This window comes from Ochotona princeps, chromosome 7 (genome assembly GCF_030435755.1).
Source record: "Ochotona princeps isolate mOchPri1 chromosome 7, mOchPri1.hap1, whole genome shotgun sequence".
Taxonomy (NCBI): domain Eukaryota; kingdom Metazoa; phylum Chordata; class Mammalia; order Lagomorpha; family Ochotonidae; genus Ochotona; species Ochotona princeps.
The window spans coordinates 41,405,207-41,427,959 of record NC_080838.1 but is presented as its reverse complement, the minus strand read 5'-3'; the positions used below and the strand labels follow the sequence as shown (position 1 = coordinate 41,427,959).

The 22,753-nt window shown below is 51.6% G+C and overlaps 1 protein-coding gene across 1 annotated transcript in view; it reads left to right on the top strand.

Annotated features, from left to right (window-relative positions):
• The window catches only part of HADH (hydroxyacyl-CoA dehydrogenase), a 36,690-nt gene that overhangs the window by 4,595 nt on the left and 9,342 nt on the right, over positions 1-22,753 (top strand). The window contains exons 2-4 of the mRNA XM_058666965.1: positions 13,575-13,703; positions 17,508-17,665; positions 20,811-20,937. Coding sequence (XP_058522948.1) covers positions 13,575-13,703; positions 17,508-17,665; positions 20,811-20,937 — 414 coding nt within the window. The remainder of the gene's footprint in view (positions 1-13,574; positions 13,704-17,507; positions 17,666-20,810; positions 20,938-22,753) is intronic.

Sequence of the window (22,753 nt, the reverse complement as noted above, 5' to 3'; positions counted from 1 at the left end):
CTACGGTGAGTTCTCCGAGCGGCACTGGGCTGCGGGGAGGGGAAAGGCATCCTTCATCAGTGTGTTAGCCTTGGGACATGGAGCAGGGTTGGCGATGCCGTCAGCCCCAGAGCACGGACGAGGTAGTGCTGACAGACAGTAAATGAACGTACCGGGTGGTGTTGGAAGGCTTAAAGGGCAGAAATGACACTTCAATCAGGTTTTGTTTGTTTCTGGCCATGCCCTGGGTCCAGCCTTACCTGATTCCTGCCGCTTGCTTGACTGTCTCATTTCCCTCCCCACACTTCCCCTCCTGCTCCATACGTCTGCCTGAGTGCACATGCTCACGGTCTAGATCTCTTAGGAGATAATGTCACTCCGTGTTCTCTGTCTCCCACAGGGTTATGCCCACGAGGCAACAGGGCCGGTGAGTGGTGTCCTGAGCTGGAGGTGGGGCATATTTGCCTGTTTCTGGTATTACTATGAATTCATTATCAAGAAGGGGTTAGAGTAGATCCTGATAGTTGAAAAGGCACTCAGTGGAATACTACTCAGTCACAAAGAAGGAAATCCTGCCTTTTGCAACAAAATAGTCTTCGCTGAAATCCATTATGCTTAGAGAAGTAAGCCAGTCCCCAGAGGACAAATCCCATGTTCTGTCTGATATAAGACAATCAGTATGTAAAGTATAATATATATATATATATATATACACGTAAACATATATATATTAGTAAAAATGAAATGTACAAGGGAGACTAACATACCAGAAGTAAAGGTACTTGTAGTATGTGTCTACTTCTGAATAAAACTAGAGCTCCAGTGAAACTTTAAAGTGTAGCTTTAAAATATCTTTTCTTGTATTTATCACATCATGATACATTTAAATGTCAGAAAGTTAAACTTATAACTTATACTAAGAAACTATAATGATAAGACGGAGTGGGGAAATGACAAGAGGGGAAAATGGAGAGGGAGGAAGGGAGGAGGAATAAGTTTCAAAATCTTAAAAAAATATTTTGAAAAACAGTAACAAAATAGGAAAAACAGCACTGCGTAGCTGTGCCGCTTCATCCCTTTCAGAGCATGGGAGTGTTTGTCAGTTCTGGGAGGGTTAGCGTCACCCCCTCTGCAGAAATGGTCCTGGGGGCCCAGGGGCAGAGCCAGAGCCGGAATCCAGGCCTCTCAGTTGCTGCGCTGTGGGCTGGGGCTGGGCGCCGGGAGGGGGGTGTCCCTGAGGTTAAGATAGGCACGATCCTGCCTTCATCTCCATCCACCCCCCCACCCCCCACCCCCGCTGTCTTCACCGTGGACAAAAGGGTCGTCTATGGTTGTCTGGGCTCAGCAGGTACCAGCTTGCCCATCTCCTCAGCTGTGAACTTGGAGTTAGCGTTGTCTGCTGGTCATCTTTCGGCACTCAGTAGCCTTGCATCACCTATCCAGGACTTAATTAGCTTCTGTTGCCTGTCGCTCTCTCCAGCTCTCCCTGGGCAGTTTCCTCCTCCTGTTTCCTGCTCTTCTTCCAACTCCTGGCACGTGGAAGTTCTGTGCCTGGATGGTGTAGCTCTGTGCATGTGGAAACTCCATGCCTGGGCAGTGTAGCTAGGTTCCTGGGTGGTGTAGCTCTGTGCCTGGGCAGTGTAACTCCTCACCTTGGGCGGTGTAGCTCCATGCCTGTCGAAGCTGCATGCCTGGGTGGTGTAGCTAGGGTCCCAGGCAGTGTAACTCCTCACCTTGGGCGGTGTAGCTCCATGCCTGTCGAAGCTGCATGCCTGGGTGATGTAGCTGGAGTCCCAGGCAGTGTAGCTCCTTGCCCAGGAAGTGTTTCCTCCACCCTGAGAAAGGCCCTGTAACTTCCTCTTTGGGGAGAGCTTTCTTTGCCTCGTTCTGCAGTTTTTCGACCGGATACATTGCCTGAACTGTTGTGGGGACTTTGCAATTGGTCCTTTCAATAAAAAACTGAGAGAATCCTCACTCACCGTAATGATGTTTGCCGTGTTCCCAGAGAGCACTCTGAGTTGTAACTGCTCCCCAGGAAGTGCTCACTGTGGTGACATTTAGGCATTGTTAAGTAAGGCAAGACCTGGTTGATGCTGTTGATGCATCTGGTTATTCCTTTTCCATTTCAGGAATTGTGGGAGGTGAGCATACATTTTCTTGACATTTTAGAAATATGAAGATGTAATACAAGGGGCCTCCTGTGATGTCACTGTGAGGTGATTGGCTGGTTAGGATGGCGGCAGTGGGTGGACGAGGGCCCCGGCAGAACAGGTTTTTCTGATTGTGAAAGTTAGCCACAACAACGTGGGCTTAGGACGGAGGTCAAGAACTTGCATAGCCAGAGATCACCCCACACCAGCAGCACATGCTCTGAATGGTGAACTGGTTCTGGCTTTTCTCCTGCCTAGATCAAGCTGAGACCGGAAAGGGCAGGCCCTGACGTGAAGGCTCTGCCAGCACTCCGCAGCAGGTCCGCAGAAGCTCCACGTGTGTTGATGGTGGGAGGGTGGCACCATGGGGACTTCTCAGAAGGAAGGTGAGGTGGATGAAGGGTGGGCTTGTCAAGGTGCAGACTCCCCTGGTGTCCAGCAGAGCTGCGCGAGCAGGGGCTGCGAGCAGCCGTCGCTAAGCCCATTGGTGTGCCGTTCACACACACCACGCACCAGGCATAGCTGCTTCAGCTCTGGGGATGGATGTGCCAAACTATGAGGCTTTCTGCCTGGCGCGTTTCCTTACCGCCTTGGCCAGAGTACTCAAGGGCTTTTAACAAGGGTGTTATTCACTCAGTCTATTTTTATAGCTCTGAAGCACCCTTATCTAAAAATATTTCCCCTCTGGCTAAGCCCTCCTTCCTCTAGGCCTAGGAAAGCCATGGAACTGAGGACATAGGCTGCAAATAAATCTGTTTCCACTGTGGACCACTGGTCATCCAGGTCTTACTTTACATGGGTCGCTGTTGTACAGTGCAGGAGTTCTCAGTGGGATGATGTAAATTCTGGCCACTCAAGTTCAAGTGCCAGGAGGAGTTGCTCTCTCTTTTATAAAAATAGCAGTGGAAGCACTCCTCTCTTGCCAGCTCCTTCCCCAAAAATTAGCTGTAAGTTGGGGGGCAGCACTAATAATCCTGGAAGAATGTTACTGATTACCTCGCGTCCAAGATCACATAAAATTACTTTCTTTTTTTTTTAAAGGTTGATTTATTTTTATTGGAAAGCCAGAGAGCAGAGATATGAAGATCTTACAGCTGCTGGTTCACTCCCCAAAGTCTTTGCAGCAGCCAGAGCTGATCCAGTCTGAAGGCAGGAGCTTGTTTCAGGAATGTACGTGGGTGCAGAAGCCCAGACACTTGGGCCGTCCTCTGTGGCTCTCCCAGGTCACAGGCTGGCAGGGAGCAGCCAGGACCCGAACCGGCCACAGCACCGGCCCCAAGACACGCTCCTGAAATCAATCACCAGCAAACAAACAAATCCGCCCCAAAACAACCGGCTGACTTGGGCTGGGTGGGAGGCGTGCTGCTCCAGAAAGCCCTGGAACCGGGGGACCAGCTCGGTATCACATTCCGGGACCAGCGGCCACTCAGAGCGTGTGTACCAAGCATCCTTCACCCTCTGGTCCACCCTGAAGCAGCCCAGCCAGAAACAACGCCGACCCCTCAAGTCTCACCATCAACCCAGAGAAGTCTCCTTCCCGGCTTTCCCCATGGTGCTGGCTCATAAAATTACTTTCTTGATAAGAGCACTTTGCAATGTAGTTGAATCACATTACCAGGAGAGCTCTCCACGCTCATCTTGGTTTTACCACCAGGTGTATTTGTTCTGTCAACATCCCCGAGAGCCTGCCGCAGCAGGTGGGGACTTGATACTCAGCAGAGGCATGGCGCTCAGAAGTCAGGACTAGAGAGGAGGGGAGAACAAGTGCTTCTAATACAGTGGGGGAGGTGTAATGGTGAATATGTGCAGGATATTATCAGAAGAGGGACGACTAGTGTGGGGCCAGTGGGTCCTGGGGCACAGAATTAGCAATTCAGGCTGCCCAGGGGAGAAGGCTGAGGGCTGAGGGCTGCAGGCGAGAGGCCGGACAGAAGCGGGAGCCTTGTAGGGGTTGCTCAGGGGTCAGGGGAGTGAGGGGAGTGGTGAGGAGGTGAGTCCCCAGCTGTCAGGGCCTGGCTTGCACGTGTAGTCTGCGGTCACAGGAAACAAAGTGGGATTACTGGTTCATGTGCTATTTCTATCTTTTTTATTTATTTATTTTTCTGTTCTATGGGATCATATGATACCCCTATCTTTAGATTTTTGAGGAATCTCCATACAGTTCTTCATAGCTGCTGAATCATTTTACATCTGAATAGCAATACATAAAAGCTTTTCTTTCTCCATATGCTTCCCCAAACCTTGATTTGTTTCTGCTATGGAGGGATTTTAAAGCTAAGAGCAGAGATAAGACAGAGAGACCAGGGACAAAGTTTATTGCAAAGCAGTGTAATAAGAGCAATAAAAATCTAGCTCTGGTGTCGCAACACACAGGAAAAGTAGATTCCTTAGGAAGAAGGCTCCCACTTGGGTAATGACTACAACCTTCCTGGACCCTAAGGGGAAAGTGGCTTATTGTGACCTGCAGAACACTAGTGGTGTTCATGAGTCCATGAAGGAAACTCGTTATAGGATCAAAGTGATGGCTGGGACCCGGCAAGATAGTGTAGAGGTTAAAGTCCTTGCCTTGAACACGCCAGGATCCCATATGGCCACCGGTTCTAATCCTGGTGGCCCCGCTTCCCATCCAGCTCCCTGCCTGTGGCCTGGGAAAGCAGACAAGCACGGCCCAAAGCTTTGAGACCCTGCACCCGCGTGGGAGACCCGGAAGAAGCTCCTGGCTCCTGGCTTTGGATTGGCTCAGCTCCAGCCATTGCAGCCGCTTGAGGAGTGAACCATCGAATGGAAGATCTTCCTCTCCGTCTCTCTTCCTCTCTGTATATCCGCCTTTCCAATAAAAATAAACAAATCTTTAAAAACAACAACAACAACGTGATGGCTTGTAGCTCAGGACAAATTATATTGGTTTCAGATGGAGATTCAAGAAGCCACGCATATACAGAGCTAAAAAGAAAGAACACTGAAAGGGGGACCTTGAAGGATACTGTTCTAAAAGATGAGAGTATCAAGAGATGGCAACTAACAAACTTACGAGATACAGACTATGAGGTGAGAAATCGAAGGGAGTTTCAAACCACAAGCCATGGTAAGCATTGTGTAGGGCCAGGGAGAGATTGAGGAGGAAGCCAGGGACTTGAGCGGCTAGGTCTGTGAGCACCTGCAGCAGCAGTGACAGAAGCAGCCGTGTCATTGAGTGATGTGGGAGACTAGGGAAGCTTCGCCTAAGAAGCTCTATGCCTTGGGCGCAGCACTGCGCACAGTACCTTCAGCGAGCTGCCGCTGGGAGCCCTCACAGCAGTCCCAGGAGCTGGCTGCCTCTGTTACCGTCTCTTGCCGTAGGTCAGGTATTGAGGCACAGTAAGGCTGCAGGACTTGTCCAGAGTCACACAGACGGCGGGCAAGTGGAAGGTTGCTTGCAGAACGTGTATCTCTCTGGGACACTGTGCTACCCAGGAATTGAAGGACTTGGTTGGTGAGTCAGGGCCAGCTGAGGTGGCTGGGGAGGTAATCCCAATCCCCTTTGCTTTCTTCCTTTTTAAATGGGGAGGGTTCCCAGCTTGTTTGTAGAAACGATGGGGCCCAGCACTGATATGCGCAAAACCTGGCACTGGGAGAGTTTCTGATGGAGGAGTCTGGGCAACTCCTCTGGCAGGACACAGTCCCTGCAGGTAAGCGCAAGAAGCGCAAGAAGCACAATAGGAAACAGCACAGAACAGGCTATGGAAATTATCCCACTGGTATACACATGGCATGGATTGGGGGCAGACAGGCTGAACCTGTTCACATCACCCGCTGGTGAGTCCGAGTGCCAGAACAGAGTGCGGGTCGAGCCAGGTTCAGTTGCGACACATACTAGTACACAATAAGGAATGCCAAGGTGAGATGAACCGTACCGGATGTGGTTGCAGCGCCCAAACAGCACATGTGATAATCAGGGGGAAAGAGGCAAAACTGACAGGGAAATGTGGGCTCCCCTGCTGGACAACTACTTCCATTGGAAAGCGTGAGTCGGGATGGGGGCAGATCAGAATAGGCAGGGCTGTTACACCTGTGGGCCTCATGTGGGCTAGATAAGGGAAGGGCCACGGTGGGCTGACTGTTCCGACTGGTGAAAGCAAAAACTAGAGTGGGTGAGGGTTGGTTGGGCTAGCCACAGTACTAGCTGGCAGAGGCTGGCACTGGGAGCTAATTCTGTCAAGTCAAATGCCAGAACTACCTGGAGAGTACATAATCTGGGAGTGAGTGTGGCCTAGAAGGGAAATAGTGGGCACCTCCTTCGGGGCTACCACTCTCATTGGACAGCACGAACACCAAGACAGGGGCAGGGGTAGCTGTACAGAAGGGCACCTGCCAGTAGGTGTGTGGGCTGGATAGTAGGTTGGTTGGGTTGAGTTGGGCTTCAATGCCCATCGACATGTGCGAGAGCTAATCAGGATGTGGGACAGACTGGACAAGACTGCGGTGCGTACTGGCAAGCATGGGAACCAGGGTAGGGGGCAGGCCTGGTGGGGGTTATAGGGAGTCGCCCCAACTAGGCTGCAGCTCCGACCGGTTTGCGTGAGGACCGAGTATGAAGTGGGCAGGATCAAACTGGACTACAACACCCATTGGTTCATGAGGAAGGCAGGGCTGGAAACAGAACGGACCCAGCAATCCCAACGACCAGCATGAGCATAAGCTGATTGGTGTGACAGACGGTGTTGGACTCTGTACTAGCAAACCCACGCAAGAATCAGGCCTGGGATCATCTCAGATGAAGTTTCTTTGGAGATCCCTCCAACTGAACTGCTGATCTTAGAACCCCAACCATGAAGAGACTGTCAGCCAGTGGATTCTGAATAGGATTCATTGCGATTGGAACTGAGAGATTGGCAGCAATCCAGAACTGATGAACTATCAAAACTGTATGAGCAGGACCCTCAGAGCGCACCTCCCGTTGGGGATCTGGGATGGGTGGGAGGTTGGGTGGGGCTTTTCCCTTTGTTTTTTTCCCTGACCCCAGATACAGGGTAAAATGATATTGATGTGGAAACAATGGTATTACCCACTTTCACCCTGTAGCCCTTGACACTTTGTTCCCTCATCAACTAAATAAGATTATTAAAAATTAATTAAAAAAAATAAACGATGGGGCCCAGAAAGGAAAACCTAGGAGGAGGGAAAAAAATGTGTTCATAAGAAAGTAGAAAATTGGAAATACAATAAGGTAATTTACTTGAGGAAGTTGTGCCTGGGTCCAGCGAGAGGCCTCAGCCTGAGCAGAAAGTGGAGGAGGCAGTCTGGAAGAAAAATAAGAACCAGCGCTGAAACCCCACTGCAACCCCGCTGCCACAGTTTTATCAATGAGGAGAGCCTGGCAGAGGTTAGGAATGCCTTCCCCCTCATAGCTGGCAGACAAACTCACCTAGCTCCCTGCTATTTCTGGCTTTCTCCCTCCGGCCCAGCTGTGACTTGCAGGGTCAAGAGCAGTCCCCACGCATGCGTGGGCAGCCCCAGCTGGCAGCCTCAGGCTCATGTCGACTCCGGTTGGCTTGTTGTTGGAGTGAGAGCCACTGCCTTCCCTCAGAGGCTGCGGGGAGGGCCAGCTGGGCTAACTGATGGGCAGAGGGACCTTCCTGAGAGCAGGAGCATGAAGCCTGCAGAGGCAGAGCCCCAGTCAGTGGCAGGCGGGAGCCAGGGAAGGCCTGAGTGCAGTGATGTGCCCAGCGTGGCTCTCTAAGGGCTGATCCAGTCCTGCGGGAGTACGGCCACCGAGGCAGGGAATCAGCCTGGGTTGGAATGTGTCCTTCATCCTCACTGCAGCTGTGTGGAGTGGCTGCCTTAAGAGCGATTACCTGTCACTGTGTCATCAGAGGAATAGGTAGGTGATTATGGAGGCGGCTGCTGCCTCCCACTCTGGCCTTTCCTCCTTCCATCTTGGGATGAGGCAGCAAGAAGGCTCTTGCCAGGTATAGGTCCCTTGAACTTGAGCTTCCCAGCCTCCAGAACTGTAATAAAAAAGATCTCTATTCTTTATATAAATTACCTAGACTCAGGTACTCTCTTACAGCAACACAGGAGGAACTAAGACAAGCTCAAAAGCTCTTACCTCTGAGAAGTTTTTTTTGTGCTTGGGACCATTGATCATTTGAGGAAAATAATTCTATAATGATTGCTGCTTTTCTAACCTCTCCCCCTCCAAAAATGTCCTAAGGCTTCTGCACTGTGTAGATCAGGAATAGGGAACGTCCAGCCGAGGCCATAGAAGGCCTGTGCAGTCTATGTGTCTGTCTTGCAAAGGCAACTACAAGCGTGACTGAAAATTCAGTAAGTTGATAGCCAGCTAATTTTTAAGTTGACAATTCTGTATGGCCCTCCCATCATGTTATAAATATCCAAATGGCCATTCTTGCAGAAAAATGATTTCCCCATCCGTTCTGTGGACTGTAGTAAAATTAGAACATCGGACTTCTTACTCTGTTCTCGGCTTCAAACCCGCATGTCACTGAAAGCAGCAAAGGCAGCCTTGATCATGTGAGGGTCTGTTGAGTTTCATTCAGGGAGAGTTACTGAACTCATGGCTGCGCTCTACTTCAGCTGCAGTAACAGGTGATTCTTAGAAGAATGGAGCGAAGAAAGAAGTTAGAGGGGACAGAGAGTTAAGGTTCAAAAGAAGAAGGTTAAGAAGGTGTGTAGAACAGCCTCAGGAGCGACTTATTTCACACCCAGGACCTGGGTGTCTGGCGGAGTAGGGAGTGTCAACCCATAGACAACTGGAGTTGTACTTTCAGAAGTTGTAACATTTGTTAAGGGCTAGGAGAGATGAACCCGGAGGCCCAGTGCAGGGGCTGTTGCTGAAAAAGTCATATGCCCCTGAACTCTGTGCGGGTGTGAGGTGACGATGAAAAAGTTGAACCGAAAGTTAACACCGTATTCTGTTGAAATGTTTGATACTGTAACATGACGTTCACACATTCGCTGTCAACATTTGATCTTCGGGTTGCCACAAAGGTTTAGGGACTGCTGTTTTTGAAACTAGGGTCTTCAGGTGTATTTTGGGAACCTGAAAGTTCTATATGAAATTAAAGCTGTGTGTTTCCCCTTCCCTGATGATCTTAAAAGAAACATAGTTGGGTATATGAATGTTCAATTTTAAAGCTAATGAAACATTGCATCTGTACCAAAATATGCATTTCTGTTGGTGATATTCTGCATATCAATTGACGTTATAGTGCATTTTCCAAGAATATTTTCCCAGAGGTTGAAGAAAGAAAAGTGATGGGAGAATGGAGCCATTGCAGGCACGCGGTAATGGGTAGAACTTTGAATGCTACAGAACTGAAAGTCCAGGAGTCTCCAGCGGTATTTGGGTGATGGACATGGTATTGTCTAGCTCCTGCCTTTGGATCTGGGCATAGTGGCTGGTGATTGTATGATGAATTCCTTTTTCACATAATAAATACAGTTGTTGATATGTGTGTTTGAGAGTTCAATAACTACTTCATGAAAAAATGCTTTAAATTTTGTTTGAAAGGAAGAGAGAGAGAGAGAGACCTTCCACCTGCTGATTTATCTCTCAGTTATTCCATCATCCAGGGCTGGGCCAGGATGAAGCCTGGAGCCTGGAACTCCGTCTGGCTCTCTCTATGAAAGGTCGCGCTATCTCTAAGAGTACAGCACACCAGCAAGAAACTGGGATCTGTAACAGTTCTGGGACTTAATCTCAGGCACACCAGTATGGGATGCAAGCAACCCAAGTGGCATTTTAACTACTATACCAGGTGCCTGCCCCTTCCGCCTTGTTTTTTTTTTTTTTTTTTTAAGATAACAAACTGCAGAAATGTAAATAACAAACCAGTAAATGACCTGGGAGAACTGCACAAATAAGATTAAACAAGGCACAACAGGCCTGCTGTATGTCATATAGAACACAGTCCACATGGGCCACGTTATCAGAGGCAGCACACCTTGAGGGCTTTCTAAGGATTTTTCTGAGAAGTTCAGGATTTGCTCCCAGCATTGGACTGCGGGACAGAACATGGAACAATGCTATTTCAAGAGAGGTGGACATCAGCCAAGAGTGGCAGCCAAAGGCTCAAGCCAGGGTAAGACAGACGCCAATGTGGCCAGTGGGCAGGCTGGGAGAGGGCCATTTTAAGGAAGGGGTCTGCATGTAACTGGGGAATAAGTGCAGGGTCTGACCTTCTGGAAAGGAACTAAGAAGCAAGTCCTACGTAGGGTTGGGAAAGCAAGACCCTGATGCTGAGATTGCTACCTGGGCCCTGGCCTTTCCCCGCAGCATCCGGTGGGGAGGCTTGTGGACAGCACCTTCAGGCTCATGCAGCAAGCAACAGGGAGACATTGGACAGATTTGCTGGCAAGTCAGTGATCGGAGCAGATGGTGACCTGCAGGTGGCAGTGTGGGTGAGGGCAGTCATCACGGCTGACAAGTTTACTTTAGGAAAAGGCAAAATGGGAGCTCGGTACACAATAGGTGCTCAAAACATGCCATCTCTTGGCTCTACAATAAATCGTGACCTCCGAAATTTACCATAAAATAGGAAATAGATCAAAGAAAATTCAAATGTGCCCTCTTCTTTGTGTGTGTTTTCCTCTTTAGACCTAACTTTTGATTTAAGCAGCAATTTCTGTTCTGTTTATGCATATCGAATATCTAATGCACTATAATATTTCCACTATAACCCATAGTTCCTTGCAGCTGTGTGAATTAGCTAAGGAAAGAAAAGCTGAAGTTGAATGTATTTTTTCCAAGAAATCCAGGAAGGTGGTATTTGGCTTAGCAGTGGGGATGCCTGCATCCCACATCGGACTGTATGGGTTCGAGTCCTAACTCCACTTTACATTCCAATCTTCCTGCGAATGTGCACCTGGGATGCAGTGGTGATGGCTCAGGCAATTGAGTTCCTGCATCCAGGTGGGATCCTTGATTGCCTCTTGATATAGGAGCTCTTTGGAGGGCCCGTTCCTGCATGTATGTGCTGCTTTAGGTACCAGTGGGAAGGATGGTCCCAAATCTTCTCTGTGCAGGAAGTTGTGGCAATGGTGCAGGAGGACGTGGGGTGGGAAGTCAGTACTGAGGTCTCTTGTGTTTGACTTCAGTGTGTTCACTGTGTTCAATCTCTAGGTTTGATTCTGCCTTGCAGCTGCATTTGCCCCAGCCTCACAGGTGCCCGTCTGCCCTCATCCTCCTGGCTGTGGGCTCACGCTCCCCAGGGTCCCCATAGACTGACCGCTTCTTCACAGCTCTCACTAGAATTTGAGCTTTACCTTCTAAGTTCTGTGCTGGGGGGGGGGGGAGCGGTCTCCACCAAACATCCCTAGGCTCTGGCTTCACAGGCATGTGACTCACGGGAAGGGGACCACGTAGCAGCGTGCCGCTCACTGTAGCTGGTCACAGCAAGAGCCCAGGCAAAGGCATGTAGGGGGACAGAACCCTGGGAGACTGTACGGTGGGCTTCCCGAAGGTCTCGCATGCAGTCACCAAGATGAGCTTCATCTCCCAGCATGCTGTGACCGCATACATGGAATGTCCATCGGGGATTGCAGTGGAGACTCAGTGTCCAGGCTTTGTTTGTTTTTCTTAAATCTAGTCATGTGGCCATCCTCTGCCTAGCATATGTTCCAACTTTCCAAAGTACAGCAGGTGTTCCATTTGGACACAGAAGAACACACATTATCAGGCAGTGGTGGGAATGCACTTGGAATGTAGATTGTGGACGCCTTCACAGGCCAGCTCTGCAAGCAGGCCTCCCCAGGAGAGAGGTTTCTGAGTCTGCCACTTGCCTTTTTATCTTGGATTGCCACAGTGGAAGCTTGGATGCAAGCCTGATGCTTGGAATTACTGACCTCCTGGCCCTTGGGCTTTGGTCCCTCAGGGAGAGCCCTGGGGCCACAGGGGTGGATGTTTGCCTGGGGGATGTTGTCTGACTTTGACCATGGACTGTTTCTGTTGACAAGCAGGTCTTCTGTTCGTCTGTGTCCTTTTGTCAACATGGCTCATGCCCTGTGGTCCATTCCTGGCTGTCAGACGGCCCCCCCCAACCTGCCTCCCTCCCCCGTCCTGGATGTCAAACCCCCGTCCTGGCTGTCAGACCCCTGTCCTGGATGTCAAACCCCCATCCTGGATGTCAGACCCCTGTCCTGGATGTCAACCCCCCGTCCTGGATGTCAGACCCATGTCCTGGATGTCAGACCCCTGTCCTGGATGTCAACCCCCTGTCCTTCATGTTAGACCTCATCCTGGCTGTCAGACCCCATCCTGGCTGTCAGACACCGTCCTGGATGTCAGACCCCTGACCTGGATGTCAGACCCCTGTCCTGGCTGTCAGACCCCATCCTGGCTGTCAGACCCCATCCTGGCTGTCAGACACCGTCCTGGATGTCAGACCCCCGTCCTGGATGTCAGACCCCTGTCCTGGATGTCAGACCCCCGTCCTGGATGTCAGACCCCTGTCCTGGATGTCAAACCCCCATCCTGGATGTCAGACCCCTGTCTGGCAGTGTTTCCTGTCCATTGGCCCTGGTCCAGCTTTCAGGTGTGGGTGATACTGAGCCACTCACAAATTCACAGGCTCAGACCAGCACTGGCCCTGGGGGAGAAGCCCTAGGTGTAGTGGTAGTGAACTTGCTTTTAGAACCTGTTTTGCCACTTTGAAACTATTCCATGAACATCTTGCTTTAGGATTTGAACCTCTCACATTTGGGTTTTTGCTCTTTTGATTCTGTTTCTTTTCCTCTGGTTTTCTGCTTTCAGTTTAGCTTGCCTGGCTTTAAATATCTCACATCAGAGCAATGAATTGGGACTTTTTAACTGTCGTCTTGTTCTCCCTCCGTGTGCTTGTTGCACTCGCCTGCCCCTCCTGCACAATCACACTGCTGTGGCACAGAGAGCTCAGACCCTGAGGGGCGTGCCCGCTGAGCTGGCCCATGGCACTGCTTACATCTGTGGCAGGTCCCCTGTGGCCTGTTGTGGTTTGAACCGATTCGCTTAAACATAAATGTTTGCCTAAGCCATGACCTGTGTTTAACTGCAGCCCCTGTTCCGAGGTATTTGCTGTAGCTACTGGCAAGCTGATGAGGCAGGAGGTGCTTTGTTGCTGTTTCTAACTAAACTAGCCTTGTGTGAACCTGGGGCAGCCTTCCTTAGACACATAGGTCCCTGGGCATCTCTCCCTGTGTCCCCGCGGGAGGAGGTGCTGCGTGAAGGAGGGGATTGCCACCTGCAGTGTGAGTATGTGGACGGTTCTCTGTTTCGTAGGCTTGTCTAGGGTCTCTTGTGGTCCACATCCAGGGTTTAGAACACTGTCCAGCAAGAAGTGTGTGTATTAGGGTTGGCTAATTTTTGTTTTCATTTGCTGTGTTGGATGGGATGGGAAGCTGTACTTTGTTCTGTAGCTTTTACATTTTCTTTGTTTTAAAATGAAATTATTCTTTGTTATTGTTTAGGTGGCCGCAGCCTCTGGCCACACGGTCGTGTTGGTAGACCAGACGGATGAGATCCTGGCAAAATCCAAAAAGAGCATTGAAGAGAGCCTTAAGAAGGTGGCAAAGAAGAAGTTTGCAGAGGACCCCAAGGTAGTTTCTCGTTGTCCGTGCCAGTGCTGTCTAAAGGCTACACCTCCATGAGGGGCACCGGGCCTTCCTTGTTTTTGTCTTTTAGACTTTGTGTGAACTTCATTTCCCCCTGATTTTAGAGTAATGTCACATCATAAACACTGAACATTCAAGAGGAGCTGGTTAGAAAGCAGTGACATAGCATTGAGAAAGTTGGGCAAATGGTGAGCCAAATCTGGACAAACACTGAGAGGTGGGCCTAGGGAAAATCTGTTTTGTTTTTCTTTTTTTTTTTTTAAATGGTAGGGAGAAGTGTAAATGGTTGGTAATTTTTTTACTTATCAGCTCTTTTATAAAACTATAATAAACACGTCATTTGGCTAGAATCTTCGATTGCTTGGGAAAGATCTTCCAGTTTTTGATAGAGAAGAAAGTGTAGGGCAGCTCTTTCTGGCTTTCCTGGACAGAGCTTGAGATTCTGTCTGCTTACCCTTTATATTTTTTGTCATCATAAAGTACATAAAATCATAAAGCTGGCAGTCTTCAACCAGCCTTTCCAAAGGAGTGGGGAGGGGCTGCCCTGTGGCAGAGCTGCTAAAGCTGGTGCCTGCGACCCCGGAATCTGCAGGCTTTGGTTTCCTTGGGGGTCTCAGAACCAGCTCTCCTTGGCCACTGAGTGACTTCTGTGTACCTGGAAGTGGAGTTTCTGTGTTGTGTGGTCATCCCGAGTTAAGTCTTTGGGGGAAACAGCACACTGTTTCCATGGTGATGGCGGCATTCCCTGCCTGCCAGCGGCGTGCGGAGCTCCCCGGCTCCCACTCGAGCTTTACTCTTGTGTTTGGTGTTTTGATTGTAGCCACCTTAGGTGTGAAGTGGAAACGTGATTCTGATTTCTGTTTCCTGTTTCCGGGTATCCTTTCAAAAACCAGGTGTGGAGCTAGAGACTATTTACCCTCTCCTGGGTGGGACCCAACAGTGAACCTCCCAGACAGACGGTGATCCCCTGCACCTGCTGCTTCATTTGTTGTCGTTGTTTGGTTTTAAGATTTATTTTCTCTATACAAAGGCAGAATTACAGAGAGAAACGTGGAGAGGTCTTCCATCCACTGGTTCACTCCCCGCTGGCCTCAGTAGCCAGGGCTAGGCCAGGTCACAGTTGGGAGGCAGGAGCCTCTTCTGGGTCTCCAGTATGGGTTCAGGGGCCCAAGCACTTGGACCGTCCTCTGCTGCCTGCCCAGAAGGGCGCCAGATGGGAAGTGGAGCAGCCAGTACCCAGCCAGCACCAACATGGGGTGCTGGTGCTACACTTGGCAGCTGGGGCCACCATGCTACAACACCAGCCTCATCCTCTTCTATGCTGAGTGGTAGTGGGCACCATGGAGGTGGCCTTCTGAGGAGGTGGGGGTTGTAAGAGCAAGTAGCCTGCACTTCCTCCTGGCTCGCTCTGTTCCTGTTGGGCTGTCTGGCCCTTTGGACTGAGGCTCAGGCCACACCCTGATGCCGGAGTCCAGCTCCAGCCTGGGTTTCGGAACTCGGGAAGGGTGCGTGGACGAGGCGCAGAAAGAAAGAGACGGACCACTAGGATTCCATGATGATAGTGGACACGGCAATAAAGCCGTCTGCTTTATTTATACAGAATCAGTTAAACTCTGGCTCAGACTTTCCACGTCATGGTCAAGTGGGTGTTTCTAAGGACAACCATGCCATCTGCTTTATCCAAAAACAATAGGAATTCCTGCTACAATCCTTATCCTACAACCTAATCTTGTATCACAAAGAAAAGGAGAACCTAAAGGTTAAGGAGAGGACGAAACCCTAAACACAGGTCCCTTGATTAGCATTAGGTCAATGGGGACACCCAAAACAGTAGGAATAATAGAAGGCCCTTTTGTAAGACATTATCATTGACATTAACCTCCAAGTTCACATTGTGTAAAAAGCCAGTCTCACAATAATGAAAATGCCTGGACAGATTAGAATTCTTCCGCTGAGCTGGCATAGTAGGCACGGGGAATGTCCAAGTGAAAAGCACACGGAGACCATGGTGGTGGTAGAAGTGCTGGGAGCCATCTGCTCCAAAGCCTCTTTGCTACATATTATCTCCTCTTCCCCCCAAGTCCATTAACAGGACAATAGGACGTCAATGAGTCTGCAAAGGCCAGGTGCTACTGCCTTAGGCCTGATTCCTGAGTGCTCAGCTAAAGCAATGTAAATCAGCTCCACAGCCCACAACACCCTGAGAGCGACAGGGTGGTCCCAGGCTTTGGGTGCTCCACGCCTCACTGCAGCCCCTCCTGAGCCTCTCTGTGCCAGGGCTGGGTGTCCCGGCTGAAGTAGGTGTCCCTGTGCTGATGTGTGCGTGGCAGTGGTTAGAGAGTCACAAAGCCTGTGACTGCTCCAGAGGGACCTGCTGTGGTATGCAAAACAGACACCGATCCTAAAGGCTCAGTGAGGAAAACGAACACAGGTGTCTCAGTGTGTTGACACTGATTGCATAGAGACGTGATAGTAGCTGTTATATTGGGTTCATTAAAATTAATTTCACCCTTACTACTTTCTAACACAGCCAATAGAAAAATTTAATTCCTCATTGCATATTTCTTTTTGAAAATAAAATAGTTACGGGCCCGGCAGCATGGCCTAGCAGCTAAAGTCTTCACCTTGAACGCCCCGGGATCCCATATGGGCGCCGGTTCTAATCCCGTCAGCTGCACTTCCCATCCAGCTCCCTGCTTGTGGCCTGGGAAAGCAGTCGAGGACGGCCCAATGCTTTGGGACCCTGCATCCACGTGGGAGACCTGGAAGAGGTTCCTGGTTCCCGGCATTGGATCTGCACAGCACCGGCCGTTGCGGCTCACTTGGGGAGTGAATCATTGGATGGAAGATCTTCCTCTCTGTCTCTCCTCCTCTCTGTATATCTGACTTTGTAATAAAAAAAAAAATTTACTTTCATGTTACTTGAAAGGCAGAATGAGAGAAAGCTTATTCTTCCATCCTGTGGTTCACTCTGCACACGCCCACATTTAACCAGGGTTGGGCCAGCCCGGATTTCAGTCGCTGTGCCTCGTGTGGATGGCAGGGTCCCACGTGTGTGAGCGTCACCTGCCGCCCGCCTCCCCAGCTCCACCACCCCCAGCAAGGCCGACCTCAGGCTCCCCGTGCCCTCAGAGCAGGCGGAGTGCGGCCAGGAGCAGAGCCCCCTGGGGGCTGTGCCACGAGAGTTGTCGTCGCCCAGGTAGCGGTGATCACAAGTGGCCCTGGTGTCTGGAAGTACATCGAGAAGCTGCTGCAACGAGTAAAGGTAGAGGGATTTTGATCTCAGAAATGGGGGCATAGGCCCAGCACCCCCAAAATTAGCTATGACTCACTAATCCTCTACCTCCAAACACTGGGATCCCAATATGAGTGCCATTTCATGTTCCCAGCTGCTCCGCTTCCCATCCAGTTCTGTGCCTGTGGCCTGGGAAAGCAGTGGAGGGTGGCCCAAAGCCTTGGTAACCTGCACCCATGTGAGAGACCCGGAAGAGGCTCCTGGCTTCGGATCAGCTCATCTCTGGCCATTGCAGCCACTTGTGAAGTGAGGGGTAGAGAATCGGTAGATAGAAGATCTTTCTCTTTATCCTTCTCTTTGTAAATCTTCCTTTCCTATCAAAATAAATAAATCTTAAAAAAAAAAAAGGATGGAGGTGCGGTCCAGGATGTCAGGTGAGTCGGTTTCCTGGGCCCTCGGCACAGTGCGCAGGGCTTGGTGTCGGCCGGCGCCCTCGGCAGAGCGCGCGGTCTTCAGTGCTGGCTGAGCACTCTCTCTCCCCCCCACCGTCTCAGGCTGGCGCCAGCTTTGTGGAGAAGACCCTGAACAGCATCACGACCACCACGGATGCCGCGTCCGTGGTGCACAGCTCGGACCTGGTGGTGGAGGCCATCGTGGAGAACCTGAAGGTGAAGAACGAGCTCTTCCAGAGGCTGGACAAGTTTGCCGCTGAGTACGTGCCGTGAGGGGAGCGAGCCGGCTCTGGGGCTCCCTCCCCGTGCCCTGCGCCTCCCTCTGTGTCCTGGGCCTCCCTCTCCGTGCCCTGGGCCTCCCTCTGTGTCCCCCCACCAGGCCTGACTCTTCCCACTACCCTTCAGCCCTGTCCAGAGAGCCTGTTCCATGTCTTTTATGCTGCAGCCACCTGCTCGCCATTGGCTTCCTGAAGCTGCCACTCGAGCCTTGTCACTGGTGAGGGCAGAGTTAGCCGTGGTTAGCCCGAGGGGTCTCCCAGGGACAGGGGTCACCCAGGGACAGACATCTCCCAGGGACAGGCCTCTGGGCTCCCCGGGCAGTTCCCTGAGTGGCTGCCGACCCTCCTCGCTCCCGGGGCAGCAGGCAGAGCAGTGGTCACTGAAGGGAGTCGCTCTCCGTTTCTCCTGAGCTTTATCCGGGTGCGGTAGTAACAGACCTGCCAACCTCCAGGAAGTGACAGATCCTGAGCAGGCAGGGAGGAAGAAGAGGAGAGGCTGCCGGAGGACATCCTGGCACTGTCACCTGGCTTTATGGTAAACAAAGGTGATGCTTGAAAGCACACACGACACCTGTCCAGGTGGTCTTTGCCTCTGGCCTTCAGACAGCCTGCCCTGCACTGTGCTCAGTGTTCAACCCGGCCATCGCCGAGCACGTGTGGAGTTGTTTTGTAAGCGGCTGTTCTGACATATACCTACTGTTAGGTTTTGCAGTTGGGTTCTGGGAAAAGAAAATGTAATTCACATTTCCCTTGAATCAGTGCATGGAGCAGAGATGAACAGCGTGGCAAGGGGCCCACAGGAAGCGGGAGCTGACGCTGGCTTCGCACTTCCCACCGAGTGGCCTCCATCCCCTGCCCACTTCGTGTCCTGGGCTCCAGGCCCGCTAATGTCCGTGTGTTTGTGCTGCTCGTTCCCTTTGGTACATGCAAGAGACTGAAGGTGTCATACCAAAGTCTCAGAGAGAAATGAAAGATGGTCTAACACAGTCATGTGTTTGCGGGGTTCCCAGGAAGATGTGGGGATATTTTCCCTGGAAGGTAAGGCCCTGTTGTGTGTGAAGAAAGTCGAAGCAGCCTGACCCAGCAGGTAGGGGTCAGAGACATCTCTTCCTGGGGACGCCGGAGACACGAGGACTGGGCTCTGATCCCACATCACTGTGTGGCCAAATGGGCCTCAGTTTCCCCTTTTTGCATCTGAGTGCCCCTTAGAATGCCTTACAGAAAGGTGGCACATTAAGTACAATGCTAATCTTCCAATAACCGTTAAAAAAATAAAAGCCTGCTTGCTTGCTTGCTTGCTTGATTTGAAAGGCAGGCGGACAGAGAGAGGAACAGAGATAGCACAACCTTCCATCTGCTGAGTCACTGCCCAGGTGGCCATAGCAGCTGGGGCTGCACCACTGACGCCATGAGGCAGAAGGCAGTGTGGGTGGCAGGGGCCCAAGCATTTGGGCTGCCTGCTGCTATTTCCAGATCCATTAACAGGGAGTTGGATCGGAAGTAAAGCAGCCGGAATTCGAACCCTTGCCCATATGGGACCTGCAGTGGCTTAACATGCCATGCCACAGCACTAACCCCAGAATAAGCCCTCGTTAAGGGAAGTGTGGAGGTGCTGTTGGGCCTGCGTTGGTCCCCATCTGCCCCAGCCCTCGGGTGGTTCTGTGTGCAGGTCAGGGAGAGAGCACCGTGTTAGCCGCACACAGTGTTATAACAAAGAGCAAACCACTTACTAGCCTCTTAGTTTAAAACCTTTAAAATATATAATTTTTAAAAAGAAGAGAGAGGAAGAGAATCGGCCTGGCCATTGTTGGAGAAAGGATTCTTTATCTCTGTCCCAACCTGCCTGGCCTCACTCCTCTCTCCGTCACTGGTTGCTTCTGCTGCCGCTGTCTCCTTCCACCTGCCGGGATATCCCCTAGACCGTAGTGCTGCCCTGTGGCTGCGCAGGAACCCCAAGACTGTTCAGTAAGGGGCAGCTTGGCTTTGCTGCGGCTGTGTTGGAGATTCACACGTTTATCCACAAGGTGGCGCCAGAGGCCATCCCAAAAGTCTTGCCTGGCTTAATGATAGGGCTAGCAAGACACTTGACTATCCTGTCGGCACTGTAGCCTTCTTTTCTAAGATTTATTTATACTAATTTGAAAAAAAAAGTTATGGAGTCTTAAGAAGAGTTAAATTCGGTTTAAGTCAGTGTGGATTTTTTCTTTAGAATTGATAAGTGCTGTTTTATGTAGAAGTTTTTTTTAAGCTTTATTTTTATTGGAAAGGCAAATACACAGAGAGAAGGAGAGACAGAAAGATCTTCCATCCACTGATTCACTTCCCCAGTGGCTGCAACAGCCAGAGCTGAGCCCATCCAAACCCAGGAGCCAGGAGCCTCTTCCAGTCTCCCACATGGGGGCAGGATCCCAATGCTTTGGGCTGTCTTCTACTGCTTTCCCAGGCCACAGGCAGGGAGCTGGATGGGAAGTAGAGCAGCCGGGATACAAACTGGAGCCTATATTGGATCCCGGTGCATGCAAGGGGAGGACTTTAGCCACTAGGCTACCTTGCCAGGGCCACATAGAAGATTTTGTAAGCAAAATATAGATCTGTCTCATCCAGTCTCCCATGTCTACCTGTGCAAATTGAAACTCTCTTTTTAAAAATTTCTTTTGGTCCATGTTGGTTTCCTTGTGTTTTCCTCTTCATTCTCATGTAAAGGAAAATTACCGTCAGATTTTTCTCAGTGGGGATTTAGGTGTTTATTTACAGCTGAATCTGAGCTCAGGCACCTGTGGCCCCTCATTCCTGCCTGCTCTTCAGTCTTTATCACTCAGAATTCCTGACGGAGGTTGACTAAGTAGCTTAACCAGTTAGTTGCCTCCTCTCCTCCCTTGTGTACCAGGAAAATGAGTAACACAAGTAGACGGGAGAGGTTTTGTCCCTAAAAATTAAGGAAGGATGGGTGAAGATTAAGTGTTCCTTTGGAAGAGATAATTTCACTTAGAATTGCAAAATTTCAAGAAACCTGGGGTCTTTTGACCTCAGCCTGGTGTGAGAGTCGCCTTTCCCCGGCAGTGGGCGGCAGGGGCCGTGCGGTTCCCAGCAGGAGACTCCGTTGACGCCTCTGCTCCTCTGTCCGCAGACACACCATCTTCGCCAGCAACACTTCCTCCTTGCAGATCACGAGCATGGCCAATGCCACCACCAGGCAGGACCGCTTTGCTGGCCTGCACTTCTTCAACCCGGTGCCCATGATGAAGCTGGTGGAGGTCAGTGAGCCCGCTGTGCCTGCCCTGCCCTGCCCCCGCCCTGCCCCGCCCTGCCCCGCCCCGCCCTGCCCCGCCCTGCCCTGCTCTGTCCCCCAAGGCCTGCTGCAGGTGCCTTCCTGGGGGCCTGTGTTTCTCACACCACGATTTGTCCTTAGAGTCAGAGAGGGAAGGGGTCCCCATGGTCCAGGAGGTCCTGTCGTCTGTTTTTCACATGGTTTTGCCCTCTGTAGCCACAGGACTACTCACACTGTGGAAAATCGTTGACCTCTGTGTGCTGGAGTTAGTGGGGAGGGAGACGCACATAGCACACAGGCGCCATGTCGCACAGCGGGCAGTCTGCCCCACAGGATAGTTCCATGCCCGCTCTTCCTGGGGTGTGTCCCAGTGCTTCAGCATCAGCCCCGACAAGGTGCTCCTTGTGTGTTGTGTCCAGGGTCGTGAGGAGCAGCTGCCCGGCACCTGGAGCCCCCCACGCATGAGGCTGCAGGGCCGCAACGGCCTCCCCCAGCAATGCTGTTCAGGCTGCTTCGGCTGGCCTGCTTGGGGACCTTGTGCGGGAGGGAGTCGGAGGCAGAGTCGACAGTTTGCCCCCGAACTGTGGCAGCTTGCCCTTTCTGTGGGCTAATTACAGGGCCTGAGGCACAGGCGCTATTAAAGCAGCATTTGGTCTGAGGCTGCGGGGGTGACTGCTGTGCCAAGTGTGGGGGATGCTGCCGGGTGAAGCCAGGCCAAGCCCAGAGACTGGGAGCATGGCTGGGAGCCGTTTCCTTCTACTTTCTCCTCCAGCCCCTTTGCCTCCCTGTCCCTGTCCCATGGCCCTCATCCTCCCGCCAGCATCTGCATGGCTAAAGCAGTCGTAATGATGACCATACTCTCTTGGGGCTCTCTCTCAAGGGGATACCCACTGGCCCATCCTGCGGTAGGAATCCGAGTGTCTGTTAATACCCTATGCCTAGCTTGTCATAGTTCATCCCTGCTGCCTGTGACCTCTCTAAAGAAGCTGAAGGGGGTTGGGAGGGGCCAAGGAAGTGGCGGAGCCAAGGGTGCAATCTCCGGAGTGTCCACCCTGCGGGGCACCTGGCCCTGTCCCTTCGTCATTGTCCAGTGCTATTATGTTCAACTTCGTTTCTTTTCACAATGCCCACTGTTCTAGAAGTGTAGAATGCTTAGCAAGTGTTGCCACAATGCAGGAACTGTGCACTTAGAATGCTCTTCCGCCTCTCTGAAACAGGGGCACTGGGCTGGGTCACCTCCCCGCAGAGCGCCCCTCATGCCGCCTTCTCCCTGGGCCCTGAGGTTTGTACTGCGCAGCTCATGATGCTTGTTGCCTGAGTGTGTGAGCCCATGCCGCTCCCAGGCTCCTGTGTGACACTATTCCCACGCCCGTGGGGCAGCACCGCGCTGTTGCCTCTTGTGCTCCCTCCATGGCCCAGCTGGGCCGGCTCAGCCTGCGCTGCCTGTCCCGTGCCAAGCCGCCTGGTTCTCACTGCACTCTGATGCCCTTTGGTGTCCCCACGCCCCCACCGCAAGGCTGCAGAGGGAGCAGGAGAGCAGCCCTCTACTCGTCACACCTGTCCAGCCAGCGGTTTGCTGAGTAGGGAGCTCTCCCCACAGGCAGGGCGTGTCAGCTGTCACCATGCCCGCTTCCTGGATGCCAGCTGTGGTGCAGAATCTAGGCCGGCCTTGGCACCCACAGTGGAGGTCCCTGCCTGCTAAAGTGGTTCACAGGTGCCCGGGTCTTGCCATTCACCAGCTCTCGTTCCTCAGCGTGCATGGAGAGCACACCGTGCCAGGCCCCGCGTCTGTTGCCAGCACC